The sequence below is a fragment of the Hipposideros armiger genome, unplaced genomic scaffold (genome assembly GCF_001890085.2).
Source record: "Hipposideros armiger isolate ML-2016 unplaced genomic scaffold, ASM189008v1 scaffold_19, whole genome shotgun sequence".
NCBI classification, from domain to species: Eukaryota; Metazoa; Chordata; class Mammalia; order Chiroptera; family Hipposideridae; genus Hipposideros; species Hipposideros armiger.
Genome location: NW_017731369.1, coordinates 7,882,855 through 7,904,619, shown reverse-complemented (window position 1 = coordinate 7,904,619; position 21,765 = coordinate 7,882,855). Strand labels below are relative to the sequence as shown.

The 21,765-nt window shown below is 40.7% G+C and overlaps 1 protein-coding gene across 10 annotated transcripts in view; it reads right to left on the bottom strand.

Annotated features, from left to right (window-relative positions):
- Positions 1–21,765, bottom strand: part of BANP (BTG3 associated nuclear protein) — a 121,820-nt gene that overhangs the window by 95,333 nt on the left and 4,722 nt on the right. For 4 of the 10 annotated variants that reach the window (XM_019635140.1, XM_019635109.1, XM_019635125.1 and 1 more), the window contains exons 2-3: positions 3,924–4,057; positions 299–455 (exon numbers count right to left, since the gene is read on the bottom strand). In XM_019635140.1, the coding sequence (XP_019490685.1) occupies positions 299–386 (88 nt within the window). In that variant the 5' untranslated portion in view covers positions 387–455; positions 3,924–4,057. The remainder of the gene's footprint in view (positions 1–298; positions 456–3,923; positions 4,058–21,765) is intronic. The other 6 variants (XM_019635134.1, XM_019635132.1, XM_019635152.1 and 3 more) reach the window with 3 other exon arrangements.

Sequence of the window (21,765 nt, the reverse complement as noted above, 5' to 3'; positions counted from 1 at the left end):
AATTTTAAAGGGGGGAAGTTATAAGGAAGAAAGCTGTTACAGGACCCCTGTGGATGGTGGCAGGAAGAGGGAAACAGACTGTAAGTACCTGTGCACAGCGGGGAGGGGAGAGCGGACAAGTTGCTGGAGGGCGACCCACCAGGGGTGTGGGAGCTGATACTGTTTACACGCTCTGTGATTTGAATTTTTCATACAGAGCATGCATCACTTGTTATCTTGCTTTCTTTAAAAGATTAAAGAAAACTTCTGAAGTTTTGTTTTGGAGTTTTAAAGAATAAAGAGAATAAAGTCCACCTACTCTCCCACAGCTCTGTACCTGGGTGATGAGGACTCAGGTCTTCCACTGCGATCTGCACCACGTCCGCCAGATCCTGTTCTGACATCATCCAGAATGAGAGCAGAGGGGCCAGTCAATAAGCAAGAATCAAACTCACCCAGGACTAGGATTCTGTCACCTACAAAACAAACACAAATGCAGAGGAAGGGGGGGTTAATGATGGTGACCTGTGAAATGAAAACTGCTAACCATGTATATTCAAGAGGATGTCATATGTTTGGATTTTTTTTTTAATATAGGGTTCTCCTTGACGCAAACTACCAAGAGGGTTAGTGTTGAGAACTGAGCAACAGCCCCAAACCTGCTCACTGCCTCTGTCCTTGGCCAGTAGGCTAACCCCTCCCTACCTGACAGCCTCTCACTGGATCAATCCATTCCTCACACCACCTCCAAAGCCACCTTCCAAAAATGGCTTGACTCCCCTAGCATAAAGTCTCCAGCGGTCCCCTACTGCCCACAGAACACGTCCTATACGTATCCTCCAGCAGCTCCCTGCGGGGTCTCAGCTCCTGCTACACACACCACACCCCAGAAAACCATCACACTGTTGTCTCCAGCAGGAACAGACCCCCACCTCCCGAATTTTACCCAAATGGACCCTTCTGCACTCCATGTCTACCACTCAAACCCAGCGGCCCTCTAAGCTCCTATTTTGCTTCCCCTTGGCTTCCAGCACAGACCTGAAATACAGCTCTGCCCCACTGCCGTGCCCAGGAGCACTGCCATCCCAGCCACACTGCACCTTCCAGGGCTGGGCCGTGCCCGCCTCTGGTGTGAGCTGTCATTTCCTGAGCCTGACACTGCGTCTGGAACAGAGTCAGTTACTTTCTTCCTGCTCCTGAAACCCTTTGATTAGGCCTAGAGAGACCTTATATTCCAAAACAGAAATAAGGTCATGTCATTCCAAATATGTTCTATCAACACAGGGATCTAAATACAGTACTGAAAATGTCCTGGATGTCCTGGAGAACTCAGGAATCAATGTCACCATATAATTTTTATCATATGATACTTTATGTTATTTCTTTATAAATAAATATTTATAAAATTAGTTTATTAAATAAACTAGTTATCTTTCCCCAACTAGACTACATGCTCCCTGAGGGCAGAAACCAATACTCAACTCTACAGCACAGCTCCTATCATCAGTAAGTGCTCACCGACCCTCATCACAACTCCTGTAGAGCAGCGGGGAGATAAATTAAAAGTTTCACATCATCTATTGTAGTTTTTCAAGTAGGAGTCTCCTGACAGTTCCTTTTAATGGTAAGTTCCAACAGGCATTAAGTTAAATTTGCAGGTTTTTAAATCCTATAAACAACATGGTTCCGCCTCTCCTTTGGCCGGATTTAAATTCTACAGCATACAGGGTACCAGCTCCACGTTTTCTCTGGAACGACAATTTTTAGAAGGAGGAACCAAGAGCCTCTCTTATATCCTTTATAGAGTAAATGCAACATTTTTACATAAACATGATCAAATGTATGATTATTAAAATGGCTAAGGTGTTTTTATTCCCAGTTTATGCACTTCACACAATACCGAATGAGGTGAGAAAACATCAATTGTCCTTAACAAACAAGAGACTGATAACTAACAATCTGGACGGGAAACAAGGACCTCAGAGGAACTATGACTAAACCCTTTAACAGTCCAACCACGGAAAGATGGCAGTAACAAAGATTTTTATTCTCCCCAAATCTCCCCCATAAAAACCTATGGAGCAAGTGGGGTAGTGAAACCAAAATCCAGGTCAACGTCTAAAATGGAATTGAGTGATAAGGTGTTCCTAACAAACCCCAAAATATAAGCAAATGGGGACACACCACTGACAGCTCAAGAGCGTTGTGGTAGAAGCACATATGATGCAGGAAGCAGAGAAAAGCAATGCATCAACTTGGGAACAGCTGAAACCAGGGAGTGAGCACAATCCCACAGTGGACAAATGCAAGATGTTTGCAGTAAAGTCTGGAAGGCCTAGAACATTCTACACCCCATCAACTCTCAAAACGAATCATCCAAAGCTCCCTTTAGGCCAAACACACTGAAAATAAATGATTGGGAACAGAATACAAAATGTACAGGACAGGGGAAATAGTGACAGGGGAAAATAAAACTCTCATTAAAAGGTGGGGGAGAAAAAAATATATATATTAATAAAAATAATAAAAAAAGAAAATCAGAAAGGACCTTACAATCTTTATCTGTACTAATCACTAAAGATGGTAGGTAGAAGGATTAGTAAAAGGTCATTTGTGGAACAGTGCTGTAACTGTTTCTCTAATAAAAAATATATTAAATTAAAAAAAAAGTGGGGGAGAAAAACAGAGCCAGGAGAGTTCAGAAAATGAGCTGCTCCTTTTTTTGAAAACGTCCTAAAAACCACAGAAAATAGAGCTCTAGAACATTGAAATTAGAAAAAAAAAACTATTCTAAATCAAACCTCCTTTCTAAATATTCAGGAAAATTAATTCCACATAAAAATAAATAAAATACTGAGGTCCAATTCATACAAAGATAATATATTTTAAAAGAGAATAAGGAGAAAGTTAACATCGCTACAGACAGTGAAAGCATGCTAGAAAGACATGTCCCCTAAAAAGATGAAAATGCTATCCTAATATTTCACAACAGGCTAAAATACATGAAGGAAATGATGCAAGAGATCATGAACCATCATTAGAAAAGCTCAAAAACGAAGTGACAGAACTAAGATTAGAAATATAAGAAAATTAATTTAGGAAATGAAGACTAAACTAGAAGGAATCAAAGAGCAAATAAACAATAAATTATGCCTTAAGAAAAATAACATTTTTAAGACTAAAAAAGAAATAAAAAGAATTTAAAGAAAAGTAACGTACTGACAGGCAAAGAAGACCCAACACATGTGTAACAGGGGACTCTGAAGAAAACCAAAGCACATTCACTCTGTGGTCCTCTGCACTGAGAGTACCGGGAAGTAGGGGAAAGAGACGCTCTACTGTGCTTTCGGTGGGAGTATAACCCTGAAAAGCAACAGGCGATATAGCTATCAAAATGCTACTGGCCACAGCCCTGACCTCACCACTCCCTATTCAAGAATCCTTTCAGCACACGGATTCACATATTTGTGCAAAGATCTATGTACCAAAAACACAAAACAACTAAGGCATTGCTTTTAGCAGCGAAAGAATGGATACAACCTAAATGTACAATAGGAAGTTATTTAAAACAAAACAAAGTATGGCACAGCCAAACAATGGAATTCCAAACAACTATAAAAAAAGGAGGCAGATCTCTCTAAGGACAACTCCCAAGATGATGTATTATATGAATATAAATGGGGCAGAATATGTATAACATGTTTTAAGAAAAGAAATACACTACATATGCACAGAATATCCCTGAGACATAAGGGGTGAAAAGGGAATTATTTTTCACCTTTCATCTTTTTATTATATTTTGATTGTATAATATTGCAAATATTTATAATATTTGCATTTTTATCATGCTCATTTATCACCTTTTCAAAAAAAACATACTTTTTAAAATGGTCAGACAACTAAATATTTACGCATAAACTATGGGGGAAATTCTCAATTCCAACCTCAGTTACATCCAGTAATAGTCTCTGAACCTGGTGTCTGTGCGAAACACTGGGAGTTTCTTCCACCTTCATCCTCAGCAACTGCTCCAGGATTCAGAGGCAGGCAGAACCCACATGAACTGATTCAGGAGAACCTGTCAGGATAAGGAAATAAGGCGTCGTGCTAAATCTGTGTCCTCTGAAGATGACCTCTAAGTACAGATTACCTGGTGGTCAGTTTGAAGATCAAAGCTACTCATGCCATAAACTCGGTCTTCTTTTTCCAAATTAAGAACCAAAGCAAAGGTTATTACAGGGATACACTGGGCTTCTTAATGAAGGCGGTAGTCCTCAGTTAGATAATACCACCCAACCAATCTTTGACGTGATAGATTTAAAACATTTTAGGGTCAGGCTGCTTTCAGAATCTAATTTTAAAAAAAAAATGATGGACCCTTTCCCAGGAAAAGAAAGCAGACAAAATTCTGCCAAGTTTCACAGGGTTCAGCAACACCAGTTTAACAGACCTAATTTACAGGGGAACGCGGCCACCAGAGGAAGGCTCCCTGCCTCTCCTGCAGCACACTGTGGCTACCTGGCCAAGTTCCAGCCAATGGCACATGAGCTCAGACGTGGTGCACGGCAGCTCCAGGACACCTCAAGGAACGGGAGGGTAGAACAGCAGGGCAAAGAACAGAAGGAAGTAGTAGCCTGGGGCCCTCCCATATATGGAGCCATCACATGTCCCTGGACTGCCTGCCCCAGACTTCCTCATAAGAGAAATACCAACCACTTTAAAAAAACGTATTTTGGAATCTGTCACATGCAGCCAAGCTTAACCTAAGCGATACCCTCTGAAGCCCATTCAGATGGCCCTGAATTCAGCTTTCAGGTTAAATACCTACCTCTCATAAAGGGCTAGTGGAAAGTTTTCGAGGGCCCAATTAAGCTTTTTCCTGGTTTCTAAAAGCTCTGTGAGTGGCTTAAAAAAAAATACTCCAAGCTCACCATAAAATCCTGAATCCTAACCTCTTCCAAATGAGGACACCATACATTATCCAAGTTGTTTATTCAAAATGATTCTGTTGCCAAGATAAAGAATCATTTAAAATTCTGCTAACAGTGAAAAGTCTGAATAGAAAAAACTAGGGCAACAAGCCCAAGAAAACTGGAACTGAGTGATACATGCAGTTGCCATTTTGGCAAATTAAATTTGCCATTTCTCAGAAGTCCTGGAGATAGTCCAGTCTTAATATAATAAAGCAACTGGACTGAGATTAAGGCGCAATAATGTCTCTAATGGCAATGACTAGTTAGAGCCCTAGCAAGCTTGTCAAGAGACCATCTTTCATGGGGCACATGAAATAGAGGCCACCAATCAAATCAGCAACCCAAGTGCTCCATCTTAGGGGAACACATGGTAAATGAGGGCACACCCTACTGTAAAACACTGCAGACATTAATGTGAGATTGGTTTAATTACATGAACTACAATGGAAAGAGCTCCAGAATGTAATATTATACTAACAGAAAGGAATATAACAGGAAAATTGCAGAACAGTATGTATATAATCCCTACTCTGTTTTCTAAAAGTTGCATGCACATGTAGTCACGTGTGTGTGTGAGAATGCACACCAAATGAGCTGGAATGATACATACTTACCGTATTCTGCCGTGTATAATGGGCACTTTTTTGCCCAAATTTGTGAAGGAAAAATAAGGATGCCACATTATACATGGGTAGTGTTAATTCTGTATCTACATAAATGTTTTTAATTATTTTATTTATGCTTATGAGTTAAAAGTGTAACTCTAGAAATCTATAACAATATCTGTATGCAAAATAATACCCTGGAATACAATAATTGGTTTTGTTGAACTTACAAAGAACTTGCAATGACAGAGTTCTTGGCCTTCTATGATGTGTAAATATAAATTTGTTACCGGTACATAAAATTTCCTGTACCTTGCATCTGTTCTTGTGTTTTGTAATTATTTGTTACATAGTATTTCTTATACCATAAAAACTTAAAAAATAAATACTAAAATTCCTTCATAATACAAGAAACAAGTACCTAAATGTAAACAAATAGAAATTTGAATTAAAAATTAAAATGATTTTTTTCCCCTGAAAGTTTGGGCCAAAACATGGGTGCACATTATACATGGGAGCACATTATACATGGCAAAATACGGTAACTTAAGGTTACCCAGGAGGGAGAGTATACAGACAATACAAGCTGACCTTCATCCTTGATCTTTCTGGATTATTGAGTTTTCTATAAGCCCACATTATTTATCAACTGTGAAACTGTTTTTCTAAAACAAAGTAATAAGTATACAGCCTACAAGGTGTGTGCATCCACACAACCGTGACCAGTTGTACAGGTGTGCCTGAGGTTGCGACCACCACGCAGCCCTACCCTGCTCTGTGAACGATCCCATTCTCTTGAACCATTGTGTCATACTTGCGCCTCTCACCTTCAAATCTCAGCTCCTCCTTCCCTCGTGAGCTGGGGGCCTTGCTTTCTCTTCCTCATCAGTTCCCTTGAACGTGGCTTCCCTCCTGTGGCTGCTATGGGCACCACCTGGCCTTGCTCCTGTCCACAGGCACGCCCTCCGCTCCTCACAGATAGGGCGCAGCACTTTACCTGTCTCCTGGGTCCATCCCAATACACATCAATGCTGCTATTTCCCCACTTCCCCCACCCCATCTCCACTTCTCTGCTTCCTTCAGAGCAGAATTTCCCAGACTTGCCTGTATATGCGGTCGGACAATTAAGTTCGCGAACTCATCCTAAAAAAGTGCTTGCTACATACCTCATCACTGACTATCACTACAGTCACCTTCAAAGTACTCCCCTTGGGAAGCTATGCACCGAAGCCAGCGCCTAGTCCACCCTTCAAAGCAATTTGGGAACTCTTTTTCTGGAATGGCCATCAGAGCCATTGTCATATTACCCTTGATGTCCTGAGTATCATCAAAATGTTTTCCTTTCAATCTTTCCTTTATCTTCGGGTAAAGAAAGGAGTCATTGGGGTCCAGATCAGGTGAGTAGGGAGGGTGTTCCAATACAGTTGTTTACTGGCTAAAAACTCCCCCATAGACAGTGCCATGTGAGCTGGTGCATTGTCGTAATGCAAGAGCCACGAACTGTTAGCAAAAAGTTCAGGTCATCTAGGGCCGGCCGAGTGGCGCCATGGTTAATAGCTGGCTTGGGACGCCAGAGGGCCCCGGTTCGGATCCCACATATGAGGGCCAGTGACACTGCCCTCTACAGCTAAGATGCTGAACAACAGCTCAACCTGGAGCTGGGCTGCCGTGGGTTGCCAGTGACGGCGTAGGCTGCAGCCCCTGTGGCAGTGGGTTGCCATGGGCTACCGTGTGTAGCCAGCAGCCAGTGTGAGCAGCCAGCAGCCACAGTGAGCGGCCATCCAGAAGCTGGCGACTGATCTGCCTCGCCCGGGAAGAGTGCAATGATGGTGTCAACTTGGGCCAGTGAAGCAACGTCCTCCACGACTAAACTGAAGAACAAAATACGACAGCAACTTGTCTGTTCCCCTTCCCCCAATTCCCCAGCACTGTTCCCATCCCCCCAATTCCCCAATACAAATCTTTTTAAAAAAATAAATAAATAAATAAATAAATAAATAAATAAATAAAAAGTTCAGGTCGTCTAACTTTTTCATGCAGCCTTTTCAGCACTTCCAGATAGTAAACTTGGTTAACTATTTGTCCAGTTGGTACAAATTCATAATGAATAATCCCTCTGATATCAAAAAAGGTTAGCAACATCATTGCAACAAGCTGGCGAACTTAACTGTCACACCTCATGTGCTGTCTCCATTTTCTCCGCTTATGTTCTAGAGCCAGACCAGGATCTGGCTTCCCCACCCACCAAACTGCCCCCATCCAGTTCTCCCTGCACACCTGCCTTGCCCACCAAAGTACCTGCTCAGGGTTCACTCCCATCTTCCACAGCCGGCTTCCCTCCCTCCCTCACCTTCCTGGCCTGGCTCTGTTCTCCTGGCCTTGTCCTGCACAGATTCTCTGTAGGTTCATATCATCTCCCTGACATGGAGCGCCCAGGGTTCTATGCCGGGCCTCTTGTCAATCATCCTGAAATACCATCCACGTGCTGATGGTGAACAGATTCACCCTTCAACTCAGCCCTCGCACAAGAACTCCAGATCCACGGAGCCAACAGCTTGCTGGACAGCTCCCCTAGGTGTCTAGTCTCAATGGCAACATGCCGAAATGAACCCAATACCCACCCCACAACCAACGTACTCTTCCCAGACTTTCCATCTCAATTTATGGCAACAGCCAGTTGTTCAGTCCTTGGTTTTTCTCTCATGTCCACCTGTAGACAAATACTCACATGATACACATTCTTTGCACATCTAGAGTTGTGCATCGATTTCCACAGGGGCCCCCCTGCTCTGCCTTTATCCCATAATTATTCCAGTACTTGGTTAAAACGCTACCCGGGTCATATTATAACTCATATCAGGCTGTTAAGAGCCCACTGAAGGCTGCCTGCTCATTCAAGGTGGCTTACCCAGTTCTCTGAAGCCAGCTGCGCACCAGCCAACACTTCTCAGTGCCCCTCAGGTTCTCCTCCCTCACCCCATCCAAGGAGGCCTCCCCAGCGCAACAGGCACACAACCAGCTCAGGGCCCTTACACGCTGACACCCACTTGCCCCTCTGCCACCAACTGCCTTTTCCCTGTGATGCTGAATTACACCCACCTCCCTGCTCCCCTCCCCTGCTTTATCGAAAAGCACTTACCATCTAACTTAACGACATGTGCTAAATGTTCATTTTGTTTAGATCTGTGTCCCCTACTAGAAGATCAGCTCCATCAGGGCAGGAATTTTCGTCATGTTGCTCACTGCCTAGCACAGGGTTGGCACACACGGCCCCTCAATGAACGTATGTGTGATGAATCTAGTGGAAGAACCCATTGTATTTACAGAACTAAGAAGGTCAGCATTTCTCCTTAAAAAACATGGATTAGGGTCTTCAAAGTTCTCTGTGTCTATGTTTTGATTTTAATAAGAACTACGCCATAATGAAGTCAACAACCTACTTAGTTTATGACCTTGAACTTCATGGGAATGACACTTTCGGTTAACAGTGAAAACACAACAAGCTGCTCATCAGCTGTCAGCAACAGACACAGCAGCTGTTCATCAGCTGAACTATAGAACTGCACATGGATTTTTAATTTTTGCTAACTTTAAAAAAAATTTTAAATTTCGGATACCCATACAATAAAACCACAAGACCATTAAAACAGGAATAAAAGAAAGGCTCCTGTAATTGAGCATACGACTTAGCTTTAGCAGTAAAGGTTTAAAAAAAAAGAAAATACTATAGGACCAGGGGTCGGCAAACTTTTGAGATGGAAGCGCCACCAGGGGTTGGCAAACTGCGGCTCGCGAGCCACATGAAGGCTCTTTGGGTACATACATGTGGCTCTGAAGTAAAATTGAAAATGAAAATAAAACTATCATAGTTTCATTTATAATATTACTTTAAATTTTCCTTATTTGTAAAAATATATTTATGGCTCTCGAATAATTTTTAAGCTGTAGTGAGGGACAGAATTGGCTCTTTCAGGGGTTGGCAAACTATTGAGACGGAACATACCCAAATTGCCGCATGTGGCTTGCGAGCCGCAGTTTGCTGACCCCTGCTATAGATTATCGGCTTTTGTTACATTAAAAAAGTCAGCAAGAAAAAATAACCAAACAAAACCTCCCTGTATTGACAGTGAAACTTTTGTCACTTCAAGAATGACATCATATGGGTCATCTCCTTAGTAATGTCACAACATATGGGACTTTTTTTCCCATCAGTTTTTTAGGGCAGTCTGCATAGAGCTGTTTCTTCTACCAACCTTTGAATGAAGGCCCAGTGCCTTCATCCAAATCTGATTTGGACCAGGTGATTTCCACAGGTGGCAGGACAATGCAGTCAGGTACATAACCTTCCAGGGCAGTGGCCTGACTCTGCTCTACTAGAATTATTTACCAGCTATCACATACATGCAGCGTGACTAAAGAGATGCAGCCCACAAGTCATGGGTAAAAAGCCAGCCACACCCCTCACACATCTTGGAGGGGCCTTGGAAGTCATCTCGTGCTAGTCTAACTTCACTTTATAGGTGACAAAAATATAAACTGAACGAATTACTTTGAGGGTTAGGAGTGTCCATGTACAAGAACAAGAGGAAGATGATCCTAAATACAAGTCTTGGAGTGTAATTACGCAGAAAAGACGCTTGGACCATGACAGGAGTAATGGGGAAGGGCCGCTATCACAGCAGACCCCGCCCCCCTGGATCCCAGTGCCCCACGCCCCTTCCAGGAATGTCAAGCCAACACCACCATAAAAATCAGAACAGCCATTTCCATTCCTATTTAAGGAAGTGGCTAAGTAGTACCTAGTTAAAAAGCTGTATCTCGAGAAACAGGGAAACTTCCAAGAAACTAAAGATCATTTCATTTAGCAAATCCTTTCAGATATAAGTGTAGTAATAAAATACTAATCAATTAAAAGCCAGTATGAAGTAAGAAAAGGAACCAATTTTTATTAAACTGAGATATGTTGAAAAGATTCCGCTTACTTCATACTGTTTATTTGTTAAGACGCCTCCCCTAAAAATGCTTAAGTTTAAAATTAGGAAAAGGAGGTCAAACTGGCTTCAGATGGCAGGTCCTTCCTCCTTACAGTTAACATGTTTGATTCAATTTGCCACTTTCATTCATGCTTTCCAAATAAACCTCCTCAAATATAAACCACAAATGCAGAAAAGAGAAGCTGGATTTAAGCTGATCCCACAGCACCCACTGTCCTGGTTCAAACTCATTGGTCTTGGGACCCCCTTTATCATCTTAAAATTAGTGAGCCCCAAAACCTTGTGCTTGCATTTGAAATTAGAACAGAAAATGTTTGAGTATTTTTTTATTCATTTAAAAATTATAAAACTAACACATTACATATTAACATACAAAACATTTTTTATAAAAAAATAACTATAGTTTCCAAAACAACAAAAGTAGCAAAATCTTAAGAGGAGGAACATAGTTTGGCATTTTTACAAATCTCTTAAAGTCAGACTTAGTGGGAAACTGGATTCTCATATATGTATCAGCTTCCAATATGTTGTAATAGGTTGTTCTGGTTGATACATATGAAGAAAACCCAGCCTCCTGGAGAGGTGCTCCTGGGAAACAAAAGAGTATTTTAATAGCCTTTTCAGGTAATTGTAGATATTCTTCTTTAATACAATACCAAAACTCAACAAGTATTTTATTTTTCCCCAAAGGCTCGTTGCAATGTAGAATCTGAAACCGTATCTGTGAACTTTCTGTCCTTTATTACTTTAAAATACATTGGTCTGTCTTGTCCTTTAAATGGATCTTTAAGCCGGTGTGATTTTGTAATATCATGCATTGGTCATCTGGAAAACACTGATTCGTTGAGCTATGCAGATCTTCCAAATGTTGTTTATTGTATAGTATCAAAAGCATCACATTCATTAATATGAGCACTGATCTCATCGGAAAGTCTTTAAGTATTAGGAAGCTGTCAGGTTCATAGTGGCAGATACAAGCTTTCTGAAATTCCAGTTTCACATGAAAGCTCAAATTTTATCAATGGCAATAGTGTTAGTTGCTTTCCTTAAAGTGACAGGCTAACTTTGTTCATTTACTAAGAAATATCAGTAGTTTTTATTCTTTCCTTGTGGTCCATGAAAAAAGTGGCTAGTTCAGCTAGCAACTCAAAATTGCTAAGGGCTTGCCCTCGAGGCAATCCTCTAACTGAATTGCCACAGAAGTGCTTTCTGCATACTTCCCCTTTTGTCACACAGAGTAATAAAAAGAGATGTACTCAAGGGTTGAGATTTAATAAAATAGATGATTTTTATTGTTTCATCAAGGACATTCTTAGGTGAAAAAGGATTTTTCTAAATTGCATGGCAGTGAAGAATACAATGATACAAGCACAGCTTGGGGGGTTAGCCTCAATTATGCTAACTCAGCAGTAGTTTTACTACCATTGACCCCGCACCAACAGTACAAATGTCAACATGCAAAAAAGGCAAATGACCCTTTACAATCATTATAATAACTGTGTGGACCTCACAGATCCCCTGGGAAGGTCTCAGGGATACTCCTGGGGTTCTGTGGATCACACTTTGACCACCATTGTTTTCAGGTGCTACATTTCTAGAAAGAAAACATAAGAACCACATATGCATTCAAGTAAATTCCAGATAACTTCTGCTGTAAAATATAAACCATAAATGTAATTAAAAGCAACCTTTTCTTGTTTTACCAACTGCCAAAGAGAAATGTAAATACACTGTAGATGCCTGCATATATCTTACAATAAAATTTTGGGATTTTACATATATAACACTCATATTTTAATTCTTCCCTGGTAGCTACTAAACTGCTTACATTGTGAAGTATTTATTCTGATAATATAAAACACTACATCTGCCAAAGATGCAGAAGTATAATAAATAACATACAATTGACTATATAGGCTTAAACACATTAACCTTATTTCTTATTCTTAATTCCAAACGAAACTTATTGAATGAGTCTCTGTGAACTCTTTTACACAATTAATATTAAGTGATCTTACTGCACTAATTCATACAGTCTTCAAAAAATAATCACTGGGCATACATTGTACATAAGCATATGCTATAAGGGATACTTAAAAGCTGTCCTGCATAAGTTCCACAGTCATTTTTCCAAAGAGGGCTCATCCTCTCAAAGCCCAGCTCAGCACCTTCTGTGGCCCTCCTCTGTTGACAGCATCACATCTAAACTCCTCTATCCAAGTTTCAATCCTTTCCCAGTCTGGCTCCCCACTGCCTGCCTGTATATGATCTCATTCACTCAACAAATGTATTCTAAGCCAACGGTTGGCAAACTACGGCCTTAGGGGCCAAATCTGGCCCCCACCTGTTTTTGTACAGCCCATGAGCCAAATCAAAAGAACAATATTTCAAGATGTCAGATTATATGAAACAAAAAAATTTCGGTGTCAACAAATAAAGTTTTATTGGAATACAGCCACACCCAGTTCCCTGCCTAGTGTCTATGGCTGCTTTGAGGCTGTAATGGCTCCTCTAGCAGCTGCAAGTCTCACTTTAACGTAAAAACAAAGGCTCTGGTGTTGGATCACCACCACCACAGGCACCATACTAGGCACACAGGAGCCACTCACAAATACTTGTTTAGTGGATAACGGAATGACCTTGAGGTTCAAATGCTCCTACAAACACAGATAATCCTGAAACTAGTGCTTCAAGTTCCTGACAGCTCTTTCAATCTTTCAGCTGCAAGGACAGTAGAAATCTTGGTTCTAATCATCTCATTAAAAACCAAGTCAAAAGAAAGCATTAGCTCTTTGGAGACTCTCTCTCTCCTACACTTTGCACTTGTACCTCTATTTTTTACAGTTAAAATGGAAAACATTCAGAGATGTGAAAATGAATTAGATGATATAGGCCAATTCTTATAACTCTACAGAAGAAAATTACGTTTCAGAGAGACATATTGATTTTGATGATTATACACCTAAATCCAACTATAGCTCATTTTATACTCAGATACTGAATTAAAGGTAAAATTTTAATGTCATTTTCCCACTGATATCTGTTCATATAAGAAATATCAGTCCTAATAAGAATTCACACTCAACACTGCAAATTGTCTAAAATCATCTAACAGAATTTAAAATTCTCAATAAAGTATCATCGAATAAGAACACACCAAATTACAACATTGTATAGTAACAGAATCTGTCACAATTTACAACAAAAAGTACAAGAGAAAAGTCACTCCCCTGGAGAGAACAAGAGGGTGTCTTAAACCTAATGACAATCAAGGACAGCTGCTGGGACAGTGGTCTGTGGGGTTCCACACACACAGAGTGTGGGCTCACATTGTACTGGCAGGTTCCTCACAGAAGCACAAAGTTATCGTGGGTTCTTGTACTTACAACAAGTATATACTTTGCAACCACAGTCAAGCTTTTAATTAACAACTTATACTAATTTAAAACTCCTCTAAGCTCCTGTCCAATTCTAAATTTCTAAGATCTTACGATGTTAGTTTATCACAGACAAAATTCTAACTAGATGCAAATATCTCTCAATTAAATCAGCACCGTATGAGGTTGACAAGCATAAAAAGATACAAGACCTGGCAAGTAAAGTTGATGATGATAACAATAATCATAGGAGCTACCATTTATTGAATCTTAAACATGATATTAAACATTATCTCATTTAATCTTCACAACCTTTGATGTAGGTGTGTCCCCATTTTAGAGATGGGCCCATCCCTAAACACTCCCCTTATCTGCAACACGCATCAGGAATATGTATTAAGGAATATGAGACCAGACAGCAGTGAAGAAGGAGGGGGAGGGGGAGGGCGGGGGGAAGCAGAGCTCCCAGTTAGCTCGTCTTGTGCCCAGTGAACTAAGCCCACATGTTAGCCGTCACCAGGTGGTCTCTTCCCTCCCCTGGAGTTCGAGCCTATGCATGCATGCATGCATGCATCCATCCATGCATGCATCCATCCATGCATGCATCCATCCATGCATCCATGCATCCATCCATGCATCCATCCATCCATCCATCCATCCATCCATCTATGCATCCATCCATCCATGCATCCATCCATCCCTCACTCAGCTCCCTCCAGAAACTGAAATCCTTTTATCCTCCACCTGCTCCTCCTGTTTATGCCCTTATACTGCAAAACTTGGGGAGGGGGTGTTCAGCAGTCCCAGGGGTAAGTGTCCTAATCTCCTTTGTCCATCTCACAATTTCACAGAAACCGAACATCTAGCATGTGTCAAAACGTTAAGGGAATTTATAACCCTAACCAATAACATAAAAATAAAAGAAAATTAACTCCCAACTTGAGAGTCATCAGAACAAGTAACAAAGACAAGTGGCAAATGCAGATACCAGGACCATTCCAGAGGTTTCTGACCCACACAGTAGCTATCAGCAAGTGCAACCCCTCAGAGGTAGGGTGGATAACCAAAGAGAACCAGCTACTGTGATCTTGAACAGAAAAGCAGACAAAAGCGTAGGGAGGCCAGCAAAGGTTGTGTGTTGGTCACTGGCAGACACATCCACACCAGTATCATCATGAGGGCCAAATATTCTTGGGAAAAAATATATTCAAAGTTCATGAAGGAGTCCTCTTTTCTTTTGCTATAAAGGACATTATTGGGATAATTAGTAAAAATCTGTATTAGATCTGTTTCTTACATAATAGAGCTGCATCAATGATAAATTCCTAATTTTAAATTGTACTGTGGTTATGTAATAGAATGTCCTTGTTTTTAAGAAATAGCCACTTACGCATTTGATGGCAGAGAGACATATCTTAAATTTTCAGAAAAAAAAAAGTACACACAGAGAAGTTGTAGAAAGGAGGAGGGAGAATAAAGCAAATATAAAATATTAACATCTGATAATCTAGAAGACGATACCATAATTCTTTGTACTATTCTTACAACCTCTATGCCTGAAAAAAACTGATTCCTAAAGAGATGCTGAGGCTTTTTCTCCAAAGAAAAGGCAGTGAGGATGGACAGAAGCATTCTCATTTGAAGATGACTTTACCAACGCTAATTATACTTCTGAGACGCTGCCACTGACATTTTCTTTCCAAGTAGATTTTCCCAAAATAAATTAAGTTTCCGACCTATACACTCTCAGTCCCTCTACCAGATAAATGAGATGGTTCCGTGGATTCCTCCAGAGAGCCCCCAAATCTCGAAGTCAGCGGTGATAAGCATGGATGCTGGAGGCAACTGGCAGAGCACTCTGTGAAACGATGACAGTACTTTGAACAGTGCTTGGCCCCGGCTGAAGTGTTCCTTACCATCCATCTTACTGTCACTGAACTCCCAACCTGGATTTCTTTCTCCAACACGCGTCAGTACTTTTAGTCGAGCTTGTGGATTCACAAACTACAGCCCCAGGGCCAGCTGTCAGTTTTTGTAGGTTAAGTTTTATTGAAAAACAGCTATGCCCATTCAGGATTCCACCCTCCAAGGGCAGAGGCAAGCAGTTGTGAGAGATTCCAAAGCCAAAATATGTACTTATCGGGCCTCTTACAGAAAGTTTGCTGACTTCTACCCTAGTGTTTAATGACCTTCACAGCATCTTTAGCAATCTTCAAACTGCCTCAAGACTGACGGTTAAATTAGAGACGATTACTGAAGAACAGTGATCTAGAGCTCCTGAGGGGTGCCTCTATTACAGGATTGTCCACTTGCTCCAGGTCTGGGCTGGTCTACCTCCTGTGAGCTGGAAAGAGTGAATTCTGATTCAGATTAGAGTGGATCCATATACATCCCAATGAGGCAGCCAGGAGGCAATCAAGCTCTCACATGATCCTGGGGGAACCCATGAAACAAGTCTAACTGAGGGCTGGCCGAGAGGCGTGTTGGTTAAGAGTTGGCTTGGGAGCGCAAGCTCTGAGCAGCAGGGCTGCTGGTTCCAATCCCTCATGGGCCAGTAACGCTGTACCCTCTACAGCTAAGATGGTGCGTAACAGCTTGACCTGGAGCTGGGCTGCTGTGAGTTGCTGGCGACTGCGTAGGCTGCAGTGGGGCTGCAGTGGGCTCCTGTAAGCTACTGTGAGCAGCCGTCCAAATGGCCAGCGAGTGACTGCCTCAGCCGGGAAGAGCACAATGATCACAATACCAACATGGACCAGTGAAGCGGCATCCTCCAACAACAAGACTCAAGAACAAAAGGACAGCAACTTGTCTGTTCCCCTTACCCGATTCCCCAACACTGTTCCCCTTCCCCAATTCCAATAAAATCTTTTAAAAAAAAAAGTCGAACTGAATTTTATATTAACAACTATGTGAGAAGGGAATCCCATACAGTACATATTTGCTTTCATCTTACTGTATCCCCATGAGCTTCCTTTCTCCTTCCTAACATAGTATGATTGCATTTTGTACAAATTTGAATTACACAAATTTAATATAATTTTAAGCCGTCATTTTGCCAAAAAAACAAGGTGAAATTAGTTGAATCCCACAAATCTTAAAAATCCATAAAACGTTTGGAAGGCCAATTAATTGCAAGTGGTGTCTGCTCTGACAGCTGCATCTTTTAAATGATTAACAGGACACCGAGGCTTCTTTGTCAGAGTCAGTCTAAACACGTGGGGTGTGAGCTACTTGGCATCTTCAGGGAAGTGTTCCTGGCATAAAACGCAGCCTACCACAGCACTTTGCTCCCAAGGCCCATCCCTGGCTCCACTGATGAAAGAGTACCCAGGAGGAGGGCTTGGCAACAGAAGGTCCCAACCTGGCCATCCACCTGTCAACAGGATTGCAGGGCTGCACGTCCGTGGTGACAGCAGGAATAGCAGCCTGAGTCCTCCCCTGCTCCCTCTAGTAAGACGGAGATGCCTGTGCCTTTTGCCACATGTAGTTCACAACAAGGAGTGACAGTAGCACACATACCACATTTTCACAGCAATGTTTATCCAAACCCACTTCTAGTTCAGAAAGGTTAAACTTTGTTTCAAGTTACTTGATTTTCCACCTTGAGGAAAAAAGGAAAAAAATCACTAGACACCACAAGCAGCATTCTTTGAAGCACAGAATGTAAATCTTTATTACTAAAAGGTTTGTCAGCACAGGGTTCTGCCCACAGTCAGAGGCCCCACCTTTCCTGACGGCCCTCCCGGCCGCATGGCCAGACCTCCACCCCTATTACTTAGGCCCCTCTGCCCAGCTCGCTTTCACGTTTGTGCCTTATTTATGCTCAACTATTTAAAACGCTAAAATACAAAACAACTTAGGACAAGGAAATGGTACTTAATTTCCACACATTCAATTCCACTCATTGACTTTTTCAGTGATTTAACTAAAATCTGTCTCATCTCTTCACCTTCCCTGGCCTTTTCCGACAGATTTTATTCTTCCATGCTTGTGCCTTATCAGGAGTCTGACCTTGTGGTTACCTGTCTGGTACCCAGTCACTCACCATCATCCTTCCTCCCCAATGTGAGGCTCCTTAGGGGGACAAAGCAAATCTCACTGTCCACCCCACCATGGAGGTAGGTGGTTCAAAACATTTAATCAAATCAGACAGTTCTTGACGATGGCTAAACATGAAAGATGCAGAGAAGTTAATTCAAAATAGGAACCAATTTCATGTGACTTTACAATATTTGGGGCATATTATCTGATGGTGGCTTATGAAGTTAATGGTTCCATCACATTGTAATTCAAGAACACCCACAGGTTTCAAGCAGTTTGAGGCCCCAGGTGCTGATGTCAAGCTCTGCTTCCTCTTAGAGGCTGAATCTGGAGCATTATGAAGAGGGTGCCCTAGCTCACCACTGCACTGGGGGGATAAGGAAAAGCCAAGGGCATTCCTCCTGCTCCTTGCCCTCTAGGATTGAGGACAGACACAGTCTCTTCCGAGGGGACGGACAGAGCCAAAGGCAAGGCAGAGGGCATAAAACAAGTAGGTGGAGCTCTTGCTTTTAAGTGGTCTCACAACCTGCACAAAAGTGGGAAACCTAAGGGTTGAGTATTTTTAGAAATACTTGGAGAGGCAGGGATGACTGCTATGATTCTCATCTTCTGTGATGCACTAAATGAGGTCCGGGTACTGTCCATGAATAAGAAAACAAGCAGAGCTTTGTAAGAGCAAATTGCAACCATGTGATCCCACTCCATACTTGCTCTCAAATTCCCCAAAACTTCTCATGTCCCCTAAAATGAACATTTTGTAATGGTTCAAAGCACTTCTGATTAACAATTAATTATGTGATTTTGTTTTTATGACCATCATCTATGTGAAGTCAGAGAACGCAGTAACAATCTTTATTTCCCTCTGGTATAGGGAAGACTTTTAAAGCTTTTATCTGAGACATTCTCATTGAGACCCTTAATGTTTATTTTCTCCCAGAAGACTTTTGTTCAAAATGAGAACATGTTTATTGTTTCCAGATTTAAATAGCTAAAGTGGTGAAGTTATTGGGTTGTCGGAAAAGTCATGATGCATTTTTGCAACGAAAAACAGAAAAAATACATCATGACTTTTCCGACAACCCAATACATAGACATTTTAAAGTCAGTCTTGCATTGTCATGTAACATTGAATTGTATAGCTAAAGTTTTCAGGATATATACAATATAGATGAAGATCATAAGGAAAAACTAAGGTTAATAAGTATGACAGGTGTTATCAATAAATCATTACTGCAAACTCATCTAAAACCTGCACCTGGCACACCTATTACCAATCCACAAAACAAAGTTTGTGGTTCATTATCTCTGATTTCCTTGACGACCATCTAGCACAGGAAGTATTTCTTCAGCATCAAAGTGACACCTATGCAACACCTGGCAATTTTTAAAATGCAAATTCTGAGTCTTTCCCTTTCAAGACTGGACACTTCTATTCATGGCCACCTTCCATCTAGAGTAGGGAATAATTAAAAACAAACTAAATGAATGAAAATAAAGAACTGCTAAGTAAGTTATGATGCATCTACTCAAAGAAATGTTATACACCCAATGGTTACCATTATGAGAGCTATAGAAACAGGGAAAATAATTACGGTAATGAAAGTCACTGAAAATGCTACATACATATGTAGACATATTTTTAAATGTGTATTTTGTAGATAAAAACTAAAACTCAGATACGTAATGTATTAATGTGGTAGGTCTAGAGGGGTTTTTTTCAGCATTTTTTTATGTTGGTGTGTTGTTTTACACTAACGAAAGAAAAATATTTGGAAAAAGTATTAGTTTTTAAGAAAAAGAACTGTGTGATTTATTCTCAAAATCAATCTTAAAAAAAAAAAAATGCACTTGATCAGAAAAAGATCTCCAGACTATCTGGTGAGGGGGAATACAACAAGAAATCAGAAAAAGTTTATTCAATTTTTAATTTTTTCCCATTATATCAAAACCTGAAGTTTATTTCTTGAAGTATTAATCATCATCAACTTTAAACCTCAATGGAATAGGAAGGGGTACAGGTATGCTGAAGCCATTCCTACTTGCCTTTTATACATTTTCTGACAGCCTTTGTAAGGTTTTACTTCTGCTAATACTAACAATTACACCAACAGAGTGGTGCCCCAAGAATTCGGGGTATATTCTCAGCATGAAAACTAGCGTTCTTAAAAATCTATGGGACTGCCTTCTCTTAACAAAATAAAAACAAAACAAACATACAAAATAAAAATAAAGCCTTTTATTGGATTTGTCACAATATCGCTTCTGTTTTAGAAGAGGTATCAGTTCACAAAATTGGGACTACTATTATTAGCCCAACTGAGTTGTTTTTCATTAACTCCTGGGGGAAAAACCAGTATCATCACATATAAATCACTTTTCCACAATACAGCTTTATCCAGAAATAAGATACTTAGAACCTCAGAAAATTCAGTGAGAAGCTGACTGCTAACTTAAAACAGACTTGGAAGGGAAAATATATTCATATAATTTCTTTGGTTCTCATTTTGATTGTGGCACTAAGTTTGGTTAAGTCTGCCATTATTCTGTACGTTAATGAAGTATATACACGTATAAGCTGCCTGCTTCCCAAGAGATTTGAGCCTCTTAGTTTCCAAATCTGTAAAATGGTAGCCATCTCACTGATTCTGTGAAGAACACATGCCATATCTGTAAAGTGCTTAACTCAGGCACCCAGTAAGCGCTCAGCAGATGAGACGAGACCTAGCGCCTTGTGGTGGCTAAGCATGGCAGCTCTGAAGCCGACTGTCTGCTTTGAAGCGCAGCTCTATGACCTGCAAGTCCCTTCGCCTTCCTATCAAATAACAGTGCCTACCTCATAGGGTGATGTAAAGAATAAATAAAATTATGTATGTAGAACACTTAGAACAGTGCCTGGCATATATTTAGGGCTCACTACACATTTGTTATTAATACATTTTCTCCTGAGCATCACGCCTGCAATTTGGATAAACTGCAGCAAAAGAGGTTTAACTGTCTTTAGACAACTTTAGCTATCATGAGACTCTGCCATAACTCAAGACACAGCCAACCCTCCTACTGGCATAGCTAAAGGCAATTAGCATGATCTCTTCCTGTAATTTTTTTAAAAGAAAAGGGGAAACGGAGAAAAAACATTTTAAATATTTGCAAATATTAGTATAAAAGTATACTTCAAAGTGTTGATGATCAATGGGGGGTTTTTTGGAAACTGAGGGAATGTTTTTTGGTTGCCAAAGTGATGGAGAAGGGGTGCTACCAGCAATAGTTACGAGGATGGGTTTCTGTACATCCTGTAATGCTTTCACAACAAAGAATTGTCCTGCATTCCCCATGACTTTCAAATGCCCAGAAGACATTAATGTAAACGAAAATTCTGTTTATAATTATCTAAGCCTAGAATCTAATTACATTTTAAATGTAAACACAAAGGATTTTTTTTGTTTTGTTCTAACATTATTGCTTTTCCAAATTATAAATAGGGCTCCTTGTAAAATACTAAAACATTACAGAAACAATATAGAAAAATATTTAGGCAAAGTAAATTTTTCTTATTGCCTGTTAAGGACTGAACTGTGTCTCCCCGAAATTCATGTTGAAAACTTAGCCCCAGTATCTCAGAATGTGACTGTATTTGGACACAGGGTCTCTAAAGAGGTGATTAAGTTAAAACGAGGCCATTAAGGTGGGCCCTAATCCAATCTGACTGGTATCTTCATAAGAAAAGGAAATCCTGACACATGAAAGGACACCAGACACCTGTGCTTACAGAGGAAAGACCATGTGAGGACACAGTAAG